Source organism: Bombus impatiens, unplaced genomic scaffold, assembly GCF_000188095.3.
Source record: "Bombus impatiens unplaced genomic scaffold, BIMP_2.2 scf_0319, whole genome shotgun sequence".
NCBI classification, from domain to species: domain Eukaryota; kingdom Metazoa; phylum Arthropoda; class Insecta; order Hymenoptera; family Apidae; genus Bombus; species Bombus impatiens.
Genome location: NT_176738.1, coordinates 406,245 through 432,656, shown reverse-complemented (window position 1 = coordinate 432,656; position 26,412 = coordinate 406,245). Strand labels below are relative to the sequence as shown.

The window sequence follows — 26,412 nt, the reverse complement described above, 5'->3', positions numbered from 1 at the left end:
GGCCGCCTTCGTGCACGCGCCTTCCTCGCCTTCCCTATTGTGAGATTCATCATGGACGATGGTTTCTTTGCACGAGCAAAACGTTGCTCTACATGTTCAACCACTGCTCTTCGTGCAATTGGTCGGAACGATTCGCGGAATAATCGCGAATCGTGTCGGTTCTCGTTGAAAGAATGCTTGGTAATTGTCTCCGATGATCTTTCTCTTTGATGGAGGATGTACGTTTTTGCGTGGCGTGTACTAGGACATTGCGTAGTTGACTTTTCAACTGAATACGATCCTTTTGGAATTGGTATTAAAAAGCAGTGAAGAATAGTCGTGATTACGGATATGATACGCTTAGGTGAGCATTATTGTCGTAAGTAGATTGCTAGATTGTTATTAATCGTTTGCACTCGGGAAACGTTTCTGTATCATTAAACATAATTGCTGTGACTATGAAAAAGATTGCTTTCTATATACGTTCTAATAACTTTTTGAAACGTGGTATCTTTCTCAAATAATTGTTAGGACAATTAGAATAATTAGAAGAAGAGATTATTCCTTATCGTGGACTCATTGAAATTGATATCTTGTTAATTTCCTCTGAAACAAAATATTTTATATAAAGTTGCTGTCTAATAATTTCATAAACTGAATACGTTTATAAGACTCGTATTTATGATAATGAAAAAATCAGTATATCAAAAATGTCAGTATAGCTAGTATCCTAAATGGAAGGATTCGTATAATTAAAGAAATGAGGCATAAACTGGAAATATTATACGCAACCTGTACATTTTTGTTTCTTTAGATTTCCCATGGATGCTCAAACATCCGCAGTATGTATAATAATTAATACTTAACTACAGACTGTACAGAGCTTCAATCACATGGATGATTTTTCTTTTAATCAAACTTTATTAATTTTTTCTAGCTACCATACCTGATCAATCTAGCCAAGGGCACGGCATACTCGTAGATTATGATGTTATTATATTAAATTCATCGATCGATCAAGGATATTGAAGAGATTCATTTCTTTTTCTCGCCTATGGCGGTGCACGGGCATTATAATTATCGCGAACGGCGCATTAGCCCAATCTCGAGCGCGCATCGGTTAAAAGCAACGGTAACTAGTCTCCTGGATCACTCGTTCCCTCCTTCTTCCCTTTACTCTCGATCGCGCATGGTTTTTCCGCGTTCCCGCCTGTTCTTATTTCATTCTTCTGCCGCGGGAACGATGATATACCGTTCAACAAGTAGAAAAACGGATAATGGCCAGTTTTCATTCTTCCTAGAAAACGAAAGATTTTTGTAGAATGTTAAAATCTGGATCGAAGTTTGGAATCAAATGGAAACAAATACCATAGCGTAATTAATAATACAAACGTGAAAGTTAATTAAAGCAATGATAAGGATATGTGGTGGATATAAAGGAGAAAAAATGTAACAGTTTATATGCAAGAAAATGCATTCATTAGAACATCGAATGTCTAAAATCCTTTATTTATTTTAAGATTATATAACTTGTATCTTTTCATAAATTTTATAACCCAAACGAGATAATAATTCTGAATAATTTTAACAATTTCTTATTCAATTTACCTCACTTTCTGTAAGTGTTCTAATACTTGTGAATAGGAATGTGTATTTTGATGTCGTGCATATTATGATATGATATATCGTTTAGGTATAGAAAAGTTTTGGTTTCAAGTATTTAGAGCTAAAGATAATCATTTTCTATCATCCTCCTTTGAATTTGAATTTTCCTTACTGTAGAAATTTTTCCTTTCCAAGTAGAGCTAGAGATAACCATTTCCTGCCATCCTCCTTTGAATCTGATTTCAATGGACGACACGGAACGCTGATAAGAGTAAAATTAAATTCCAACGAGTGACTCCAATAAATCTTCACTACGAAATACGATCGATAAGATCGGGACGCGTACCAAAAAATTACCATGCGAAATTATTCCTATTTACGTCCCGTGAGTAATGATGAAATTCGCGTGTGTATAATTTATCCACGCTCCGATGGACATTCGCACTATCATCCTCCGTGAACCAGGTCAGGTTTATCCAGCGAATAGCTCTGATAAGCACGATCGAATTCTAGATAACTCGATTGGTATTCCTAGAATTTACATGTTATAAACTATAAACGTTTCGAGATGGATTTTTCTTTTGAATTAAGAATAAAATAAAGAATGAAAATGATAATGTCGTAGTACAAAACGTAATATACTCAAATTTGAAAAATTTGAAAGGCTACAGAGAAAGACGATAATAAGTTCCACCTTTTATAAAGAAGTGGTTTTAAAATTCAGTGCGTCGTATAAACTTCATGTTACCAAAATTGTTCTTTTATTTCACCTTAGGACAAGCATGTACTTTTCCATAAGCTTCATGATTTTAAGAATATTGTTTTGTCTTAATAGTTATACCTCTGACTGCTACAAAACACCATCAACTATATCTTTGAATTTAACAGGTCCTTTCTATTTTTAACTACTTTGTATTAAAACATTCCATTTTAGTTATAATTGTTTGTCTTAATAGTTTGTCTTAATAGTTATACCTCTGACTGCTACAAAACACCATCAACTAAACATATCTTTGGATTTAGCAGGTCCTTTCTATCCTTAACTACTTTGTATTAAAATATTCCATTTTAGTTATAATTGTTTGTCTTAATAGTTTGTCTTAATAGTTATACCTCTGACTGCTACAAAACACCATCAACTAAACATATCTTTGGATTTAGCAGGTCCTTTCTATCCTTAACTACTTTGTATTAAAATATTCCATTTTAGTTATAATTGTTTGTCTTAATAGTTTGTCTTAATAGTTATACCTCTGACTGCTACAAAACACCATCAACTAAACATATCTTTGGATTTAGCAGGTCCTTTCTATCCTTAACTACTTTGTATTAAAATATTCCATTTTAGTTATAATTGTTTGTCTTAATAGTTTGTCTTAATAGTTATACCTCTGACTGCTACAAAACACCATCAACTAAACATATCTTTGGATTTAGCAGGTCCTTTCTATCCTTAACTACTTTGTATTAAAATATTCCATTTTAGTTATAATTGTTTGTCTTAATAGTTTGTCTTAATAGTTATACCTCTGACTGCTACAAAACACCATCAACTAAACATATCTTTGGATTTAGCAGGTCCTTTTTATCTTTAATTACTTTGTATTAAAATATTCCATTTTAGTTATAAAGTGATAAATAGAATAAAAAAATCAATAAAAATATACTTGTCATATCTTTCATTTATGACCTTCATATGGGTTAATTACAATTTTTTACACGACATGTAGTTTAAAATGTGATATGTGATATATGTATATAATAATTAGAGTAGAATCTTATATATAAATATGTAATTCTAAATGATTCCCCTCCCTAAAAACTATCTGCAAACATATTGACCCTTTAATTTCGTAAGACTTAAATCAATCTTTATAACTTCTACCTCCTCTCATTATCCTGCTTCTCAACGTTCGTTCCTCATCTCCTTACGAGCGAGTTTAATCGCATCTAAATATAAATTCCTAACTCGTACACTCGAGTATGACCCAAAGAGCCGGAGAAAGGCACAGGGAAGAAAAAGGAAAAGCAAGAATCATACGGTGAAACGATGAATATGGTGCAGATGTAGGCACGATTATCACGATTCGTACGTGCCAGGACCTCTTAATGAAGACAACGCGATACGATCCGCAACGAATCTCGTTGGATCGTATAATAAGAGCGTATGGTTAATGAAACGGAAGATGCAGCCTGTGTGTGTAATCTGGATTTTTCACGTTTTCTACCGCAGTCGTAATGGAAAAAGTACTTACTCGAGCGTACAGAAAGCCGAACGTGGTGATTCATCGCGGGAACACTGTTCCAGCGAGAAGTATTGGTATGAGAGACCGGTCAGATTTAACCCGGAGATAGATATCGCGCGATAAATCGATCCCGTCGACAGGATGTTCGAGGCGTTATTGACGATTTAGTAAGTCGTTAGGAGGAACGACGCAGGTGCGGCGGCGGAAGAGAGTTTGATGGACACTTTGTGTGCGAGCGAGGGATAAACGGAGCGAAGCCGGTGATTACCGATCCTCGACGTGTTATTGATAACTTAATGAATCGTTCTCGTAGGGATCATGCGGATAAGAATAACACGTGTGTATACGGAAAATGAGTATTCCATTAGTGCGTACTTCGATAAATTACGTATGGCTTATACATACATACAAATCCTGTGGCGAAACCGTAAAGGGATGATTTTTTTCGCGCGTGATTGTATTTCTTCTACCATTACTCTTTATTACTACTCGATCATATTTTACAAAGTGGATGAACCGTGAGAGCACTGCGTTTTCTTGCGAAGATCTTTTACGATGTTAACCAAGGGAGATATTATATGGAGAAAATTATTCGAATTGTTGAATTTTTGCAGAAGAATTATAAGTCGTTTTTCCATTGGTACGATAACTTTTTATTATGTGTAGTTTCGTAACGTATCGTTTCTTAGTTACGAATTTTATTAATCAGTGTTAACATTCGCTGCATTTTTCAGCTTTTTCTTAAATTGCATATATTTTTATTTGAAATAAAAAGGAAAATTTTTGTTCACTCTGCGCTAATTGCTTTAATTCTCTAAGTCGTTTCATCGAAACGCACAGAAGGATAAAAATGCTACATTTGTGTCAATAGTAAACAGTGAAATAACTGCATCGTGTGTGTCAGTAGCAGCGAATCAATGCGGAAGAAGATTGAAAGAGCGATGAAAAAAAATGGTAATTTACGATACTCTTCGCGAATTTCTTTAAAAGAAAACCCGTAAAACCATAACGACAACTGAAAATATTAATATTTAAAATGCAGTAACAGCTTCGTTGCAAGAATTTTTGAATGTTATAACCGATAAGCCTCATAAATCAGGAATACTGAAATCAATTACTCGTTAGGAAAGTGCTATGAATCACGTGGAAATTGCTTTGATTAAATAAATGACGTTTCGAAGAAATTACTTTGCGGTTGCAGCCTTATTTGAAAAACAACTTAATATATCCAATGATCATAACGCGAAGAAAGTTGCATCGAACTAAAACGATTTCTTCCTCGAACCATGAACAGAGTTCGCTATAGAACGCTCGTCAGATTCACTTTACGCAATCGATCGATCTAGGTACTCCGTTAAATCGAATTTACTACCCTTCAACTGCCATCAATTCGAAAAGCCCATAAACCGACGTCATTGATGAAACAATTATCTAAAGATCTTTCACACGGTACTCTTGTAAAGTCATTCGACGGTGATACTTTATTGTAACGATCACACTGGTGTACCGTAAATTCCAGAGACGCCAAGCTATCGAGGACGAAAGCGGCAAGCAACGGCACCTTATCATCGTGCTTCTTCGATCGATCGATTACAGCGAACGATCGTTCAAGGTCATCGATCCAGGATATATTTCTATGCCCATATGCACGTTGTACATAGCGGTAGAAATAAGTATGATGCCGCTATTTTGTAGCGCGTTTACTCGCATAGCGTTACACCAGTAGTTACATCATTACAAGGTAATGCCGAACGATGACGTATACCTGTATAGCGAATTACTATCGTAAATTAACGTTATGAGGCTACTGTACCTTTATTAGTTGACCTCGGACTACTCGATAGAATTTTTTTTTTCGATCTGGAACTCGATGTGAAATTTCTGAAATTAAATAAATCGTATTTCATATGGCGTTATTCTTGTTACGATAATATTACGGACGTATTATTCGACATATCATGGAAACAGAATGTGGCTAGGATTCTTTTTATAGACTCAAATTTATAGAATAGACTAGATTCTTTCGAGGAATTTTTAACTTGAGTAAGTAGTATGTGATATAATTTAGCGATCCTTGTGTCTTATTACGATGGACGTAGGATTCGCTAGATTATAGAAATTCACAGTTGAATCTAAAATTGCGATCAGTTCTGGCAAACTTCGAGTTGAATTCCTAGATACAGAGAAGCTAATTTTAACACTAGAACTACCACACCAGTCAGATTGACTGGTTTTACAATTTTATTTTAAAATTCCTACTTCGTGTTATATTTTTTCCACGATGATGTAACGACTTTCGCAACGATAACTGAAAGAATAATATAATGAATTTTATTTTGTTTTTTTATGTATTCAACCTCAAAATAATTTTGTATCAATGCTATTTATACCAATGCCAGTTAAAATGACTGGTACTTGTCAAAGCGTAAAAGGGTCCTGCAATCTGTTTATCGAACACCAATTAACCAGTTTCCTCGTTTTCTACAACTTGCCACACGTTTTTTAAATTTTTACCGCGTATCATTCGATATGATGATATCAGATATCAGGAAAATTCCGGATCGATCGCTAGATGCTGACACTAGAAATACTTTTTTTTTTATTTAAGATGTTTATTAAACCCAAGATACAAATTTTTAAATACCTTTTGGTGTTCACAATAAACGGTGAATTTTTGTAGTGATGTTTTAGGCAAAAGTACCGATACGCGACGGTACGACGGTTTTCGTGTTTAATATGATTTTTAGGTTTAAGCCGCTGGGGGAGCGGAGCTTCTGTGTGATTTTGTTTTTGTTTGTTTTTTCTGTCCTGAAAACTTAGTTGCAAAACAGGACGCTTCGGTAGCTTGCTTTTTGAGTGACACTAGAAATACCATACCAGTCAAAATGACTGGTCCTACAATTTTATAAATTTGTCACCATCTCGTTTATCTCGGATGAGGGTCCCAGATGGATTAATAAAACTAAAAATGTACTACATAACATGGAATTCCTTCTAAAGAAAGCAATAAATCGATGAATATAAAAATATTCTATTATTACGCATTTTTTAAAGACCAGTCATTTTGACTGATTTTGGTAGAAATAGCTTCGTGTTGACTATCGGTAGTTCTAGTGTTAATTGATTGTTGTGTTACAAATATTTTATATAAAAAATAGAATCGTTCATATAGTTTGACAATCTTAACTCTTTATTCTACTAAATTATATATAAACAATTTTTTCCTGGAGGAATATTGTCATCATTTTCTCTGTAAAATACATTCTTCTAATTTATCTTCACAATTTAAGTTCCATTTAAGTTCTCTCAATAGAGAGAAGCTATTTTTCAGGACGGTCTATAGCCAGACGTCTGTGAGATCTTGATACGCACGACTGCTCAAAGTGATATCATTTTACTTCGTTTAACCGCGACAGTCGTATCAACCTCAAGGATAAATGGTCCTTGAACGCCGTCTTCTGTCTCAAAATTCGTGTCTCGCTCGAATGGTTTCCTATTCTCAAGGGATTCATTGTTCCTCCAGTTCCCACAGATTCTGTCAGTTCTTTGAAATACCGTAACGAAACAGTGAAAATCGAATGTCTTTCCGCTTTGTAATCGGACGGAACCGTGAAACAGGAACGCCACGAAACTTGGAATTAATAAAGAACGGTAAAATGTCATTAACAGGGGAAAACATCAAGAGACTAACTTCCTGTTCGGGTCCTGGCAATTAGCGTTCCGTTTTTCAGCTCGACCCGGTTATTGTCCTCAAGAAATCGTTGTATCTTTCTTAACTTTATCGGATTAACTTCTATTTCCATGAAATGCTCGTGATTCCTCGAAAATATTGTTTAACCATTGTAATTAAAATTTTGTATGTTTACGAGAGAAGAAATTATAATTCATTAGAATTCTTCTTCTTCAATTTGATATTTGTACGCAGTGATAACCATTATTAAATTACAGGTGTTTATAAATTTAGGCGAAATCTAAATTAGAATTAGAAATAGAGTATACATCATTTGAAAGAATATACAAAATATTCAAAGCATAATACGATATTTAAACAGTGAAATAAACTTCTATTTAGGTCACATTTTTTAGTTGTATTTCTAAAAATATATATTTGTATAAATATGCCCAGTATAGAACTGAGGATTATATTTGAGAAAAGAAGTATACTTTTGTGAAGAAATAAGGAAAAAGAAGTAACATCTACATACATACGTCGCTTACTATTACGTTTATACAATATTAAAATCATCCTAGTGGCCATTTCTAAGTTTTTGTTAATTTGAGTCCTATAAGTAATATTGCCATTGTGTTTCTTAGCGGACAATCGACAATGTTAACGTCAAGACCACATAAATATTGAAAAACCTGCGCAATATAAATCACAGTACTGCCCAGTATAGAACTGAGGATTATATTTGAGAAAAGAAGTATACTTTTGTGAAGAAATAAGGAAAAAGAAGTAACATTTACATACATACGTCGCTTACTATTGCGTTTATACAGCATTAAAATCATCCTAGTGGCCATTTCTAAGTTTTTGTTAATTTGAGCCCTATAATTAATATTGCCATTGTGTTTCTCAGCGGACAATCGACAATGTTAACGTCAAGACCACATAAATATTGAAAAACCTGCGCAATATAAATCACAGTACTGCGTAACAATATTCAAGGAAAGACATTATCTCAGTAAGCAAAGAGATGATAAATTACAAGCTCGTAACTTGTCGCTACGATCTGACTTTCAAATGCGTAACTGTACGGCCAACCGCGGGTGGATGGAGCAAAGTGAAGTTTCAACCAGGCACGTTTCTCACAGACGCGGAATCGCCGACGGCGAGGATCGTGGCAGATCGCGAGCGACCGCGAATCGCGCCAATTACCTTCCCTCTCGCGATGCGAATCCTTAGGCCATTTAAAGATTTTCCGCTGTGCCCAAGGCGACTGAAAACCTTCCAAGATTCGCCGCCCGCTACCTGACGCTTGAATAACGGAATTGAAAGACGATCACTTCCCGATCTGCCCTCCAGCCACTCTTGCACTACGTCTCTCTATCATTCTCCGTTTCTTTTGCCCCGACTTCATTTCACTTCGTAATTTCCGACGAAGAAGAAACTGCCGCACTGAATTGGACTCACTATCTTTGCGCCATGGTGGTGATTTTATCTCGGTGCTTCGATTCCATCGTACTTTTTCACCAAAGTTGATCCAAGGAAACGAAATGTATATGTTAACGCTAACATATACATTTGCAAAATCTAGAATTTCATTTTCCAAGTAAAATTGACTTATCTTTTGTTGAGGTTATTCGATGTGTAAACAGAGAAAACACGTAGATAAATTGTAAGGCAGAAAATATATTTAAATAGAAGTGTAATTGTAAGTAAGAATACAATTTGAGCTCCAGATCCGCACGCTAGCTGTGTTACCCAATAACTGAAAATCCCGAAGCCAACGTCGCTTTTTTCTTTTTTTGTTTATTGAGCCCAAGAATACAGTTTTAGGTACATATTCAGAATAAACGGTGAATTTTTGTAATGATATGTTAGGCAAGGGTACCGATACGCGGCGGTACGACGTAGCCATGCTGTATTATGTGTCGGCGCTTTACATTTTTCGTTGTATAATACAATTTTTGGGTTTGATCCGCTGGGAAGCGGAGCTGAAGCCAACGTCGCCTGTCTGACTTCCTCGCAGTCTTTTGTCTACGCGCTGTCGATGGCTTCATTGCTTGAGAATACTAAAAAGACCAGATGTAGAGTTTTCTTATAAGTGGTGACCACTTCAACATCTTTATTAATTTTTAATTGTACGATCTGGTTAATGTATCTAGTAGTGTAACTTTACTCCATTCGAGACTAATGTCTGATTAAAAGACAATTCCTAGGGGCTGATATTTTAAAGTTTCAAATTTCACTTGATTCTTAATTCTTCTAAAATAAATGAAATTTTATTCTTCAATAAATTCTACATTTAACTGTATAAGAACTGGCGTGTATTACATTAAACGAGAACTTTTCAGAGATTTCAAGTGATATTTTTTTAACTGAGTCTCAGGGCGAAGTACTTTCCCTCTCTTATTCATTTGTTCTACTAAATATTAGGTTGTCCGAAAAGTTTCTTTCGTTTTATAAGGAAATAATAGACGCACGATGTTTTTTTGTTTTATGTTAGTTTATTGAATTATGCACGAACATAATAATAACGAAATGGATCATACCTAATTCAATAACACAATATAAAACAGAAATTATTGTTCATCTATTATCATCTTATGAAACGAAAGAAACTTTTCGGACATCCTAATATATCATCCATTTTTTCCCCTCAACACCAGACATGGTAATTCTTCGGACAGAAACGAGATTAATCATTTACCTGCACTTGTTCTCACCGTTCTCGTAGAAATCTCTGGTATAATTGAGGTTAGCTGAGAACAACTTAAGCCAAAATGTCGATCAGTGACCGAGGTCAAAACATTGGCGTTCAGTGATAAACGCATTGCTCGCGAAACATCGCAGTCGCCCACGCTTGTGTGTATCTCGTGCCACGTTAACTGCCACGTGATTAATGGCGATTTCTTCGAGAATCTCTGCAACAACGTTTACTGCCGTCTATAAATAGCTGGATACTGTCCTGGATTATTATAAATATACAAAATATAAACTGGTTTAAGAAAACATTCAAACACTTAGCAAATCAGCTTTCTGAAATTTCATAAATAAACCATAACGAAACATGTCTATTATCAGTATATAGTAAAATATGAAGCTATTTCTTTTCGGTTTAAATTTAGCAGAATATTTGATCTAAGTTATAAGAAGAAATGAAGAATCGACAATAAAGAAAGATGTTCTTCAGTCGTAACGTTGAAAATTTATAATAACACATAATAAGATATATAACAAGTATACAACAAAAAATTCTTTTCAGAAATATCTTCTCGGTTTAAATTTAGCAGAATATTTGATCTAAGTTATAAGAAGAAGTGAAGAAATAACAATAAAGAAAAATGTTCTTCAGTCGTGACGTTGAAAATTTATAATAACACATAACAAGATATATAACAAATATACAACAAAAATTCTTTTCAGAAATTTCTTCTCGGTTTAAATTTAGCAGAATATTTGATCTAAGTTATAAGAAGAAGTGAAGAAACAACAATAAAGAAAAATGTTCTTCAGTCATGACGTTGAAGATTTATAATAACACATAACAAGATATATAACAAATATACAACAAAAAATTCTTTTCAGAAATTTCTTCTCGGTTTAAATTTAGCAGAATATTTGATCCAAGTTATAAGAAGAAGTGAAGAATCAACAATAAAGAAAGATGTTCTTCAGTCATAACGTTAAAAATTTATAATAACACATAACAAGATATATAACAAATATACAATAAAAAATTCTTTTCAGAAATTTCTTCTCGGTTTAAATTTAGCAGAATATTTGATCCAAGTTATAAGAAGAAGTGAAGAATCGACAATAAAGAAAGTTGTTCTTCAGTCGTAACGTTGAAAATTTATAATAAGACATAACAAGATATATAACAAATATACAACAAAATATTCTTTTCAGAAATTTCTTCTCGGTTTAAATTTAGCAGAATATTTGATCTAAGTTATAAGAAGTGAAGAAATAACAATAAAGAAAAGTGTTCTTCAGCCGTAACGTTGAAAATTTATAATAACACATAATAAGATATATAACAAGTATACAGCAAAAAATTCTTTTCAGAAATTTCTTCTCGATTTAAATTTAGCAGAATATTTGATCTAAGTTATAAGAAGTGAAGAAATAACAATAAAGAAAAATATTCTTCAGCCGTAACGTTGAAAATTTATAATAACACATAACAAGATATATAATAAATATACAACAAAAAATTCAAAATTTTGATCGATACACGCTGGATGTCCAATTATGGACGACGCCTTACTTACAATTAGTCTCTCGAGGCGGTCATCCCATACCTAACACCTTCCGCTCCGTTTAGCTGCGCAGCCAGCAAGCAAATAATAATTACGCATAGCGAACAGGATGATTCGTTCGCATAACGCAAACAAGAAAACCATACGAAATGCCTTAACAAGAGCTGGTCACGGCTTTTGCCGCCTTCCCTTCCGGCGTTCTGTCGATCCTGATCCGTGAGACCCGCGTTGCTTACGTTCTATGTCGTCCTTTAAGCTACAATATATTGGTCTTAATTGCTTCCTGATTCGTAAACGCGATGTTTCTTTGGACCAGCTTTGGACGTGGAGGTGCTGTGTTGTGTGATACTTTGATGGTCACTCAGATTATGTTTGGTTTTTTGAGAGATAGTACACTCAAACGTGATAGTAGCAGTTATTTAAATTAAAATTGTGGAGGACGATTAAACGAGTTGGTTTTTGTAGTGATGAGACGAGTTGATATTTGTGCCGTCAGATGTATTTTAAAATATTTATAAATACATAATACAGAATACAAAGTTAACCGCAGGTCGCTCGATACTGGTCGCCATAAGAATACTCGATACTAATTGATAACTGATTCGCTAAAGACTTGAGGTGGTTGTTGATGAGTGTGCCCACAAGAAATACTTTTGATGTTCAACAAAAGAGGTTTATTAAATTATTGACAATTAACAGTCAACAATTTACGATCAACAATCAACTATCAAGAGTTAATAATCACGTATCTCGGCTTGTGTTTGCTTCGCTATGACGCTAAACCTTTCGCAGCTGAATCTTCGCAGGATGAATCTTTTGTTCGAAACCAAACGGATTCTTTTCTTTGTTGCCCCTCGATATCCTCACTACGTACGCGTTAATTAGATGTCCGCGACAGTTGCCGCGTATGCATTCTTCCGAATATTCGGCGAAAGAACCGTAGGGATATCGATGGTACATTAGGCATGTCGGCTTTACGCTTTGAAGATATAGCGTTTTGTGTCGCGAAGCCGTTGGAAAGTTCCGTGGTCGAGTGCCGCCACAGACTGATTACTGATTGATTCGCTCTAAAGACTGCGTACTGATTGCTGATATAAGAATGCTCGAGACTGATTGACTAACTGATTCGCTACTGTCTCGTCCAAAGACTGATTCTCTTAACGATCGTGTTCGGTTATTTATATTGGTCGGGCGAGTGCCGGAAAGCTTAAATTCAACTTCTATTGACGGTTGCACGTAGCGGCGACATTGTTTTGCCTGGAGTTTATTTGCGGCTACGTTTGATATGTCCAGACGGTGTCGATGTCCCAAGGCAAAACAACAACATTGTTCTCCGACTCATGTGCCGCTACGAAATTATAAAAAGTTCTAAGAATATCGCGCAAACAAGCTAATTGGGAATAAAAAATCTGAGATGTAAATAGACAAGGCACGAATGTAAACAAACAAGTGGAGAGCATAAAGGAACAAGCCCAAGAGTAAACAAACGGATCAGGATTGAACACGCAATTACTATTAGGTTGCCCGGAAAGTTTTTTTGTGTTCGCCGTTCGGGGCCTTATCTCGTTCTGCTTAAGTAAACAAACCACCAAATCACTCTACCGTCAATCGTGGGGTGACTAGTTATCCTCTGGTGAGGCAAGAGAACAGTTCTCGGCGTCAGTGGAAAGTGTATGAAGTGTTTTTTTCGTGGTGAAAGATGGAAGACCAAAAGATGCATTTTCGTTATGTTTCACTGCTTTAAAAAAGACAGTGCGCCTAAAAACACTGCAAAGGAGATCTGTGACGTTTATAGTGATCGGTCTATAACTGTTCAAACAGCCCTGAATTGATTTAGGAGATTCAGAGCAAGAAATTTTAATCTGAAAGACGAAGATCGGAGCGGACGTCCATCCACCACTGATACTGACCTCATCAAGGCCTACCTCGATGAAAACCCAAGGTCTAGTGTTCGTGAGATAGCAGATGCTTTAAACAATCCGTGGACAACGATTCATGAGCATTTATCAAAGCTTGAGTGCGTTAATCGCTACGAAGTGTGGGTCCCCCATCAACTGACGGAGAGCAATCTCCTGAATCGAATCTCGACATGCGATTTGCTAATTCAACGCAACAAAAGAGAGCCATTTTTTAAAAAGTTAATTACTGGGGATGAAAGTTGGATTCTCTACGACACGACAAGTGCCCTCCAACGGTAGCAAGACCTGGACTTCACCCGAAGAAGGTGCTGCTTTCAATTTGGTGGAACTTGAAGGGTATCCTCTACTACGAATTATTTCCGGAAGGACAAACGATCAACAGTGATAAATATTGCACCCAACTCGAAAAACTTAAGGAAGCCATTATCACAAAACGTCCTGAAGTGGTGAACAAACGTGGCGTCGTGTTTCACCGCGATGAAGCGAGGCCGCACGTTTCTTTAGCGTTGCGAACGAAACTTCTAGAGTTTGATAGGGATGTTTCATCACATCCTCCATACTCTCCAGACCTTGCACCATCGAACTATTATTTGTTCCTTTCTCTAAAGAATTTTCTTCGCAATAGAAAATTCAAATCAGTGGAAAACGACCTCGAAGAATATTTTAAAAGCAAGCCAAGAGAATTTTGGAAAAATGGCACTATGAGGCTCCCGGAGAGATGGCAAAAGATGCTAGGAGAGAAAGGATCATACATTATTTAAGAAAGGTACACAGAAGGAAATACATTTTATATTTATCTCCTGTTTAAACAACGAAAAGAACTTTCCGGACAACCTAATATCACGTAAAGTAGCATCTAATTAACCAGCCGTTGCGATTTCTTTGAAAAGTGTGTGCCTGAAATGTGTCGCAAAAGGTAAGCGTGTGGCTGTTATAATATAAAATTAACTTGTTATATTGTAAAATGACTTTTATTTTTTAATTTTATTACTGACAGGGCTCGTGATAACACAAAATATTGCCATTTCTTCATGACGAGTATACTCGTCAGAAACAGCTGACCGGTTAATTGAAATAATCCTTCAGCCTATCACAGAAACAATTCGCAAGATTGATTTCACGTGCCCCGTTTTTAATCGAGATCTTTCGCTCGTGGGAAGTTGTCGATTTCCGCGAGAAGCTGCAGCGTTGCAATTAACAGCCCAGAAAGGAACCTCATCCCTGCCGTTACCAAGAGTTAACGTGTACACGCGTTTATCTCGATAACAGAAATTACATCGGTTCCGACCGCCTCATTACCACCTGTATCATAGTAATCATCGTGAACGCGTGTTTATTGGGAAATAATGTCTAGAGCAAACCAATAGGAAAACCAACACTCCGGAACCGACCCAAATAAATTGGAATTTTTGTTAGTCAGAGGTATGTCTCCATTTTATACGAACATATAATTCCTCGAATTTTCTGCCAACCTAAATTCAATCTTAAATTCTTTTCTATCTAACCTAGATGATTCTATTAATAGATAGTATTTACTAGCTTTTGACCGCCACTTCGTTCACGTGGACTGCTAATATACAGAACAATCTTTTCCTTTTGCACTCCATAGCTTAAGAGCTGAATGATTGTTTTATTTTTCTGTATTCGATCTACGAACACAGCCGTTCAATTGTTTTATTATACGTAGCAGCTATTTGAAGATTTCTGAACAGGGTTGCACATACATCATATATCGAAGACTGAAAATTAGAGTGGCGTAAGTCGAAGTTTTAAGCGTATATTAAAAGAATTATTCGTTTAATTTGACAGTTAATCAAATTACAGTTTCATTTCGCGATATATTTTATTAACTCGAAAGTTCAAGCTTTTCTATAATAATAAGAATACAACAATGTTTTATGAAAAAATAAACGAACTATGATTTTTAGATCACAATATGTCGTGAATATATCAAAGGAAAACCAACAAACCACACAGGGTTAGACTCGAGTGTGATCGATGTGAAAGAAAGAGACCCGTTACATCGGCGTCGTAGAAAGGAAGTCGATGAAGTGCAACCAGCCACGTAGAAGAGGTAGATGGCGAAAAACGTAGCCTGGAGAAGGAGGAAGTGATAAAACAAAAGGGGAGGAACGAATTCATCGGTTCGCTCTACGAGAACAAAAGTGACACGAATCCTAACGGGTTAACGTCTTTCCATTTCTTACAAGATCGAGTATTGTCAAGTTCATTGCGCCACTCTCTCGTGAACACGACTCATTGATCATTCTATTTCTTCTACTCTTGTTCTGGGAACATTATGGAAGCTTGCAGGAACTTGGCGAGTGTCACGAGTCAAAAAGTGGTGAAACGCGTTCCGTATGCGAGACACGCGTTTGCTGACGCATCGACGAGGATTCCCTCGATCCTGCGGGCCGATTAGGCCAAGTCACGCTTGGCAATGATCCGATTATGGTTTCCCGCGATCCTATCCGTCCGTTGTCTTTCGTTATTATCGCGAATTCGCGTCGGTCCGCGGCCTGTTACCGCGTGAACAAACGTGCACGTTCCGAGTCCGCTTCACGTTCTCAGGCTGCTTCGCTTACCTTGGATAATCACAGGGAACCTGGGGCTTCTTTGGCATAAGGAACGGTGTCTAGACTAGAAACGTGTGTGGACTGGAAATCTGTAGGGTAATCAAAATCTTGTAGATCAAATTCTGACTCGATGTGGAAAAATTTGTTATTTTTGTCTCTACCGAGAGAAACCAACAAGTTTGGAAAGTTTATTTCTATCCAAAATGTCTGGTTTCTTCATATTTGTTAAACATTACAGATTTCTTAAATCTTCTTTGTTTCCCTCACATGTTATTTTTGTTATCTAGCTATAATTTTTTCGGAAGGACAATTGCTAAATGATTTTTATAAATGTTTCGCTTTGGAAGATGAACGAACAATAGAAAATTTGAACTCGACGACAAAAGAATTAGCGGGGCGACGCAAATAGCAATATGCTAAAGCGACAATATTATTGGCACTTATAAGTGGCAATTATTAATGCCATTATAATTTCGAATGCAAATGAAAACTCAAATATCGAAGAAGCGTTGCTATATTCTATATGGCAATTGAAATATAATTTAAATTTACCTTGTCTTTAACACTGCTAAACTAATGGCTAAACTAATCAAGTACATAAAAAAATTGTTGTTGTTTCTGCAGAAAGGTTTCTGTAAAAAGAAATAGAAAAGTTAATGAAACGAAAGAACTTTGCGACAGTATTTGAAATTAGCATACCTATTCAAATATATTCATAGCATTTAAAGTAGTTATTAGAATGCGTCTAAACTGGTCATTAGAATGCATTAGAACTTGTAGACTATTAATTTGCTTATGTCATCGAATAAATAAAAGGTGCCTACGAGAATTGCACTGCTAAGTATCCGAGTACATAATTCTAATTTTGCCTTTAATTGATTTGTATGTCTTTACATTGGAATATGTGTAGTACATTAATCTATATTGCCTTCAATATTGTGTAAACAATAATTAAAATAGTTATTTAAAATATTATAGAATTATAGCATTTTGGAAATATCTTCTTCTTCAGGTAGAGAAAATAGTTGTTTTCAGACAAGAGAAAATAATTATTTTGAGCGTAAAATTCTAAAATTTTGAAAATATATTATTAAACTAATAAAAACGTTGTCTTCTTTTTGTTCCAGATACGCAATCGTGTGGCTTTTAACAGTGGCAACGCTTCGATGTCAGGTAGATCAGCACAAAAATGACTATTTGAAATTTTTATCTTTTATGAAGACTAAAGTTAAAGGTAAATTTTGAAGGCAACGAATCACGAGCACGGAGAAGGCGATGGAAACGCGGAAGACTCGGTGTTGGACGAGACAACCGAGGATTATTGGGCCGGAAGTGGATCTGGTCCCGAGGATGACGACTCGCTTCACAATGAAACCAGGGAAGCGTTAACGCATGAGGCCAGCGATCACGATGCTGTGAGTATTTTTACGAAGTCGAAGTTGATTCGACGAAGCGTCAGTTCCATGATGCATATTCACGTTGCAGATTCTTCATCTTCATCGAATCATTTTCACCTGAATTGCGCCGGTGATGTCTATAGCATAATTTACCTCCGTTTTTTTAAGAACATTGGTAGTTCTTGTATAAGGAAACTTAAGAATTTTTTTATTCAAATAAAAAGAAATTCTTTGGTTTACTAGAAGAGTTAATTTTGTGTATTTGCAAATTTCCCTATATTTTAGCACGGTGATACCATCATCTTGTCTAATAAAATTATATTATTTGACACAAAAAACTATTATAATCCTTTAGAATTTTTATTAGAGACGTACAAAATTTAAAGATTTTGCTTAACGTTAAAAATTAACTCAACTGCGAAGGGAAGAAGATCGAAAAATGTTCTCTGTTTTAATAATCTGCTGCTTTAAACCGATTTCCTAAAAAGTTTAAATTTACTGTTTATATCATTCTTTTAGCAGACCGACGATATATTTTCCGCATCGATTATTTATACGCTAGGAGAGAAGATAAGCGATTGACACGTGTTTGACTAGTACGCCGAAGGTTAATCCCCCTGATCATGCGGTTCTATAGAAACGGCTGGTTATTTTCCATTTTGTGAAGTGATAAATCATTATTTTCTAAGAATCTACACATTGCGAACTTGGACAGTTTTTTCGAACGATAATCAACAACATTTTTTCCTACTTGTAGTATCCAGTGAACGAAATACCTGCGCATCAACGAAACAAATCACAACAGAAGAAACTATAAAAAGCACCGATGAACGTATTTTCTGTAATTTAGTACAACCACAAGAGAATTCTTCTGGCTAAAACCGGGAATTACGGATCACATGGAATTCGCAAGAAACATTAAACGATAAGATAATCAGGTTTGGTTGATGAACAGGTGTAGGTCAGGGACAATCTCCGAGATACGATAGGTACGTTCACCTAGCTCTCATCTGACCGATCATAGCTCGACTAATGAGTTTCGTCGCTCTAACCACGCGACCGTTAATCATCGCATGAGTGCTCGTGTCATGATGAGACTCGAGAGACCATCGACAACAGCCCGCAGAAAGATCTTGTCTTAAAATACGCTATCCATGGATGTCACGTCGAGTTTACTATGACACGTAGTCGATCCACAATGATATCTAACGAAGAAGACGACTGAAGCTATCTCAAGAAGATAAAATATCTATGCAGATTTGATCTTAAGTATCAAACATAAAAAATTATGTAGAAAATCAATATTGTTAAAAAGGAATTTTAAGTCTCAAATTCTTACTTTTCTTATAAGGTAAAAGATCATCGTCTTTTAGGAGAAGCATTCCAAGTATTCTTGTTATATCGAGCTTATAATATGTAGAGGATTTAGAATATATTTATATTATATTGAACGTAGCGAATTAATATATTTAATTATAGAGACAATGGAAGATATTTCGAGAAAATAGATCTTTCGATTTTAAATAGACATGGAGCATAGAAAACAGGAAAGTTACAATTTTCAAAATGATATGAGTCTTACAATTTTATATTTTTCACAAGATATCCAGTTCCAGAAGAAATATTTCTAATATTCTCATCTATTTATTTATTTGAATTTATTGAATTTATTTTGAATTTATTATGATAGATATTTAGATAAATTTGCTACGATTGAAGATTCAGAATTGTATTTAACAATGAAAAGGATAGAAAATTTATTGAGATAATTCAATAAAGTTTTGATCCTTAGGATGAGCTATATTTTAAGCACAAGCACTGACGTTTCAAAATCACAATTTGTGAAAAGCTATTTAGCTCTCAAAATTCTATTTCTTACAAGAACAAGAGATCATCCGCAGTGAAAAGGCGCGCTTCCTGGATATTCCTAAAAGCCGAAAAGAAAGATCTAAACGATCCATTTCCGTGGAAACCGAGCACTTTAACCTAAGCCTTTTGCCAAACACGTTGCACGTTCTACCTCGCGAGCGTTTCTCAAAACGATACCTCTAAAGACGTTTCGAAGTATCCTCCGGCTCCCATAAAGCGAAGAGACAGAAGATACCACGAAGGAGCGATGCTGTTAACCATTCTAGTGGCCCATAAACGCCGCTCAATTTCCAGAAGAAGTTCCAGAAATGTCAGAAAAGTGGAATCCATGAAAAGCTATAATCTCCCAAGAAAGAGTACAAATAGGAGAACGAAAAGGAAAATGACGAGAATACTGCGTGTAAGTTGCTCGCGCGGAGAGTTGATTCGGGTGGAGAACGCACGAACTGGAATCCGAGAAAGAATCTCAGCTCGTTGTTGGAGCTGGTAGCAGACGAAGAAACGAGGTAAAAAGAGGCGAGAGATCGGCGAAGAAGAGCGTGTAACGACACGATTGTTTCCACTGGTACCGACATATGGAGGCTATTTGCAGTACTTTTTGCGTAGCCTGGCGTTTACCACCAACCACGTGCCGCCTCCTAGTTGATCCGGCTCAGAGAGAATACTAGTGATGAATTCGCATTGAATTTGCATTATAGTAAAAATTTCCAATCGCTTCAAACACGATGCGAAATTTAAAACTCTTAAAAAACTTGATCGTCTTAGAAATCTTGAACATCTCGATAGGTTGGAAAGTCTCGAAAGTTTGCGTAGGGTTTGAAAGGTTGATGAGGTAGGAAGGGAAAGGCTTTTTTGAAAAGTCCTGTGAAAATGGCTTTCCATTGTCGTTTCGATAATTGCAACGGATTCCAGAGGTCCCGTAAGACGACGTATTCCACAAGAATTATGCTCTTTTTCGTTTACGGTGCATGTTGCAATCTGCTTCTCTTCTTATTGTTCTTTCTCCCCTCTGGATTCTGCGTGCCGCGTTTGCAAGGCGAAACAGTCTCGTAAAACTGAAGATCAGAAACAAAACTGATATTCAGTCACAGATAGACTTCGTTTACACGATTCCTTATAATTCAGGTTACCAATCTCTGAATCGCAAAGTATTTTTTGAGGATTCGTTTTTCAATATAGTTACATATAGTTCAATATAGTTCAATATAGTTCAATATGGTTTCAATATAGTTACATTATTATATTCGTGTTATAACACTGAGATTTTTAGGAAGGAAGTACATTGCACTGCGTCTCATAACCATAAAATCACCTAAAAATTTTTAATTTTTGTATATTAACTTAATATATATAAGAATGTATTTTATATATTGAATGATAAGGTGTTTGAAATCAAGTTTGATTGTATTCGCTAAAGAGGAAGAATTTATATTCTTGTTTCATAATTATGCCGCTAAAATAGCAGAATATTTTATTATACGAAAATTAGACTAAGAACGCAATAAGTTCCTTAAGTGAACTTTCATAACTGTTCAATTTTGTAGACTTATAGTTAGGTTTTCTCATGTTATATGAATTGGAAATTTATGATAGTCTTATCCTTATGAAACGCAGCTCTATCCAAACTATATAAAAGAGAGGAGGTGACAGATTATTTGGCTATTACGAAAGAAATTCACAATTCGAGGAAAGTTGTATAACATTGGTTTAAGAACTTTGTTGCAAAGTAGCGAGTATTAGCATAGTACTACGAACTGCAATAACCATCTTCGACATAAACACGACTTTTCTCTTGAAACATTTATCGGCTAACTTTGATGCACGCTGTTAGATCCATAAGACACGTGCACCAAGTGATACAGAAAACGAGGAAGAGGAGAAGGAAGATTGCTGGAGATGGTGGAACAAATGGAAGTCACGGGTTACGCGACAAGCGAAACCAAGTATTATCCTGACGCGCGTGCATTGCAATCGTACAAGAACAAGAACCCGATGTTTCAAGGCGTTCACACAACACGTGAGGAACGAGCTTGCCAAGCGTTAGTCACGCGTCCATCGTACAGTTCTTTTCCTTCTCATCTCGTCGTTTTCCCTTTTCCTTTGTAACCACTCGTTTCCACGTGGGAAATTGCACCTGGATCAACGGTAAAAGAGGCATTATCATCTCTGTTATGAATGGTGTGGGTCTATTTTGCTGTTTGTTGTGCGATTCCCATAATGTGGTTTGGCAATTTTGTTATTCCTGGTATACCATTGTTTATTCATTATTCATTAATTTGTAAGTTTCGGTGATGACGTTAAGATACTTGAAATTGATTTTTGTCGACGTACCGTGTTCGTCGTGTGACAAAAATTGTGTTTCTGTTATTAATAGATTGTGAATATTTACGCAAATTCATAATTTTGCGAATATATCTGCCTAAAAGAACAGAATTTTTAGAGCTGGATTATTTCAATTATATTATGTATTACTCATATTATAGATACCTCTGCATATTATATATATATTTTACATATTTCTGTATATTTAAATTTTTCATAAATGCATAAACATTCGCAATCTAGTTAAGATAAAAAAATAAAAGTATTGTGGAAAGTACCATTTGAAATTTAAAATTATTAGAAATTCAAAAATATAAGGAAAGATTGAGCAATCTGTAACTGTCTATTAGTTGGAAATGGATTTCGAATGATTTAATTCAATTTAGCTTTGTTAATCGAGTTAATTTTGTTCCTTTCGAACGAAGGTTGTGTACGTTGGAGAAGGAGCAGCGTATGTGCCAATACCATCGCTAAAAGGAAGACCCTTGAGCCCGAATCTTCAAGCTCTTCAGACCCTTCAGGGTCTACAAGGAATACCTGGAGGTGGAGGAACTGGAGTGGTTGGGGATGAGGACTGGAAAAGGCATCCGGAGACCTGGGATCGGGAACACAGGAGATACAGACCTAATACTACTCGAGTTCAACGTAAGTGATTTTCAAATACTATGAAACATTTTACCATCAGTTTACTTACCACATTTCCCAACTGTAAAAGGATAGCAGTTTTTGCATATCCAAACAAAAACTTCTAACTACGCTATTGCACGATTCTCTTTCATTCGATTAAATTAAATACCTAAATTCTGAAACTAGGAATCTCCAATAAGAAAGAGAACGCTTTCACCCTCGAGGACCGTTATCACACGCAGATATCCGTTATTATTGCTACTTTTCCGAGTGGCGGTGGACGTAGCTAGGAAGCGTTTGATCGATCGATCCATCGGCATCGTCGCTGGTGCACAGCTTTCTCGACGATCCGGCATTCGCGACGCGATGCTATGGCGAACAGCTACCGTTAGAGTGGACGCAATTAAAACGGTGTCGGAAACTCGTACGGCACTCCCGACACCGAGACACTACTGCGTTCGACACGTCCACTCATTTCCTTTCTCTTCACTTCTCTCTCGATCGGTATTATCCGGGCCTCCATAGCTCTCTATAGCTCTCGAGTCTCCTTTCTCTATAAATTCCATTTATTTAGTTATAAACCGTTTGATACACGAAGGATAGTAATATATATGTCGGGTTTGTCGGGTTGGCGTTAGTCTTAGGGGCGCGTTGCGTATCTTCGTTAGGACAAGCCATCGTTGTTGTTCAATGGAGTTTATATTTACAATTATATGTACAAGTGTTGATTTAACAGTAATTTAATGGTAATTAGACACTCTTAATGTGAAAGACAATGTTCTTAGGTTCAAACGAATCTACGGTCAACGGGAAAACTCTTTGTGCAATTGAATATGTTTTGAAACTCTAAGTGACGTTAGCTGTGACACACGGTATCTTTCTGACAGACTGACAAGACGTTGTGTGAGAACTCTGCAAGATGATCACAAGAATAAAAGACTCGTTTGTGTTTGGTCGATGCAGAATTTGTACATAATTCGATATACATACATATCTAAAAGGATCGTGTTGGATATTCGATTCGTTTCAAATTTGATAGCGCTGTTGTTCTTTCAGAGGTTTCCGTGTATGTCATTAATTATGACATTTTGTGATATTCGAGTGGTTTGATGCTGGGATATTTAATGGAAATGCCGCATCGCGGTAATCATTGCAATTAGCATTCGCAAGACTTGCTGCAAAATTACCAGCAATGGTGTAGAGAAACGTGAGATGGAATTTAAATTCGAGCGTGAATTATAAATCGAAAAATGAAAGATGGAATTTTTTTTTCTTATATATACATACAACCAAAGAAGTAGAATTTTATATATTTTTATGAGCGCATCCCGTGTATTTTTTCATCTTTAGAATTCTCATTAATACAAAATCAATCGCAGTCTATCACCTACAATCTATAACGTGTGAATCTGCTAATAAAATTTATTAATCTATTACCAGTTGTTGAGAATTTTGGATCTTAATAGCCGAAATAATGGTATAGGAACGCTAAATTTACATTTAGAATTCATATGTCGGGTTGACGTTAGACTTAGGGGCGTGTAATTGTTGGGTTTGTCATGCTAGCGTTAGACTTAGTAATCATGTCATGTAACATATCTTCATTAGGACAAGCCATCGTTGTTGTTCAATGGAGATTATATTTACAATGATATGTACAAATGTTGATTTAACAGAGTTTGACAATTAAACGTGGTGATTAGACACTCTAGATGTTAAAGACAATGTTCTTCGGTTCATTAACGAATCCACGGTCAACGGGGAAAACTCTTTGTACAATAGAATATATTTTGAAACACAAAGTGACGTTAGCTGTGACGCTCGGTATCTTTCTGACAGACTGACAAGACGTTGTGTGAAAACTCTCCAAGGTGATCACAAGAATAAAAGACTGATACGATCACATTTGTCAATTGCATATTGACCGGGGATATCGACAAAATTCCAGGCACCGTTACTAGGCAGACCCGCGTAGAGTCGACATTGCTCCTGCCCGGGGCTTGTTTGTTAATACAGCGTGTCCCTCGATATTGATACTTCTTCTGTTAACTAAAAACGTTCATCCCGTGACCGTGGCTACGTTAGGCGACCAGTTGTGTCATCTCGAGCCCGAGCCCACGTCACAAATCTCGGGCAAACATAATCAGATCGTATCACAACTACTACTCCTAAGTTCTATTATTTAAGTACAGCTATAATAAATAGTTTAGACCAAATTATTGGGGATCTTCCTAAGAATTCCAAAAGAAAAGCCCGATGTCCCTACATCTCCGACATGTAGGAGAAAGATACACATTCTTAGATATTTGATTATTTGGAATGTTTGGAGCGTTTTTGAAAGTAGACACGTATGTTGTACATTGTATGATATTTGATGGATTTGAAAAAGTGTCGTCTATCGTGAATTTCTGACAAGTCTAGGATAAGTATCATCGTTTAAGATAGAAATTGTTAATCGATTAAACGACTAACGTGGAAATTACTTCGATTAAATGCAGTGTGCGACTTGAAAAAACATCTTTTATGCGCCAACCTAAGGAAAAAGAACTTGATCTTATCTGGTGGACGTGACCCGTGAAGGTCTGTAATTCGCGAAATTGCGGATCGCGAGACGCTATCCTCCAATAAATTCGTCTCGAAGGCGTTGCTCGTCCAGTCTCCATTGTAATTTCCGAGATTTACGCTGTCCAGATTCGAACGAAACACGACTCGTAATTGCTGGAAGGTTAAGGCTGCACGGACGAAGGCTGGCTTAATCAAGAGGTAAATTGATACGAATCGTTAAAGAACGACATGACAGGTTCCCGAATTAGACGACTCGTCTTAGAGCATGCTTATCGATGATGAGCTGTGCACGTTCTCCAATGGAGACCGGCTTAGTCTCGATGAAGTCATAAAGGTTCTCTCTGCGGGAAACACGGCGGCCACCCGCGGTATCGTCGATTACGCGAAAGAAGGCCCATTAGCTTTAATGTATCCTCCTGTGCACGCTCGTTTCTACGACCTCGGGTCTCCATTTTCTCTTCTTTCTTCTGCTCTTCGTCGTCGTTGATGCAGCGTCTTTCGCGTAAATGAACCATTGCGCTTCTTATTTTTGAAACTCGTAATCTCGTCATCGTGCGCGTACAAACGATTTCGCTGTTGAAAATGAACGATGTCCTTACGGTTAAAAGCTAGATAGTTAAATGTTACTATGATTAGAAGTTGGATGATTAATAGATTGTTGCCAATGTTTCACTGTTCTTCAGAGTGAGATGTTGCGCGTTATATTTAGTGGAATTGGAAGAGGATTATTTATCTTTTATTTACGTTTACAGAAAATATGTAGAGTCCCTGGATCGAACGAAAATGAGATTAAGTTAGGAAGATTTCAATTTTCGAACAACATTATTACGTATTAGGTTGTCCGAGAAGTTTCTTTCGTTTTATAAGGAAATAATAGACGCACGATGTCTTTTGTTTTATATTAGTTTATTGAATTATGCATGAACATAATAACAACGAAATGGATCATACCTACTTCAATAAAACAATATAAAACAGAAATTGTTGTTCATCCATCATCACCTTATGAAACGAAAGAAACTTTTCGGACAACCTAATAATAAGATATTGTTATGCAACGACTTAATATAACTCCAAATCCAGATAAAATATACAATTATTCACATACCATCGAGTCGTATCGTATCTCGTGCATAGATACAAAGAGGTAAACCAACGACGAAAGGAGTCACGGGCGAAATCGCGAGTGAAGAATGTTCGTCGTGACACCGAGATACTACTATACTTCTCCTCGCGTACTCGAGCGCGAGTATATCAGAGTTGCGTAACCGCTTCCATTGTTTACTCTCGGACGTTTTGCCGGCCTCTGAACACAAAGCACTTTACTTATCCGCAATTCTAATAAGTGTGCATACCGGTCGAAAATGGTGTACGCGTG

At 36.2% G+C, this 26,412-nt stretch overlaps 1 protein-coding gene across 1 annotated transcript in view; it reads left to right on the top strand.

Moving 5' to 3' along the window:
- LOC100744689 overlaps window positions 1–26,412 on the top strand; it is a 94,882-nt gene that overhangs the window by 60,024 nt on the left and 8,446 nt on the right. Inside the window, exons 4-8 of the mRNA XM_033320541.1 lie at window positions 13,597–13,823; window positions 16,305–16,350; window positions 17,382–17,427; window positions 17,502–17,669; window positions 22,268–22,487. Coding sequence (XP_033176432.1) covers window positions 13,597–13,823; window positions 16,305–16,350; window positions 17,382–17,427; window positions 17,502–17,669; window positions 22,268–22,487 — 707 coding nt within the window. The remainder of the gene's footprint in view (window positions 1–13,596; window positions 13,824–16,304; window positions 16,351–17,381; window positions 17,428–17,501; window positions 17,670–22,267; window positions 22,488–26,412) is intronic.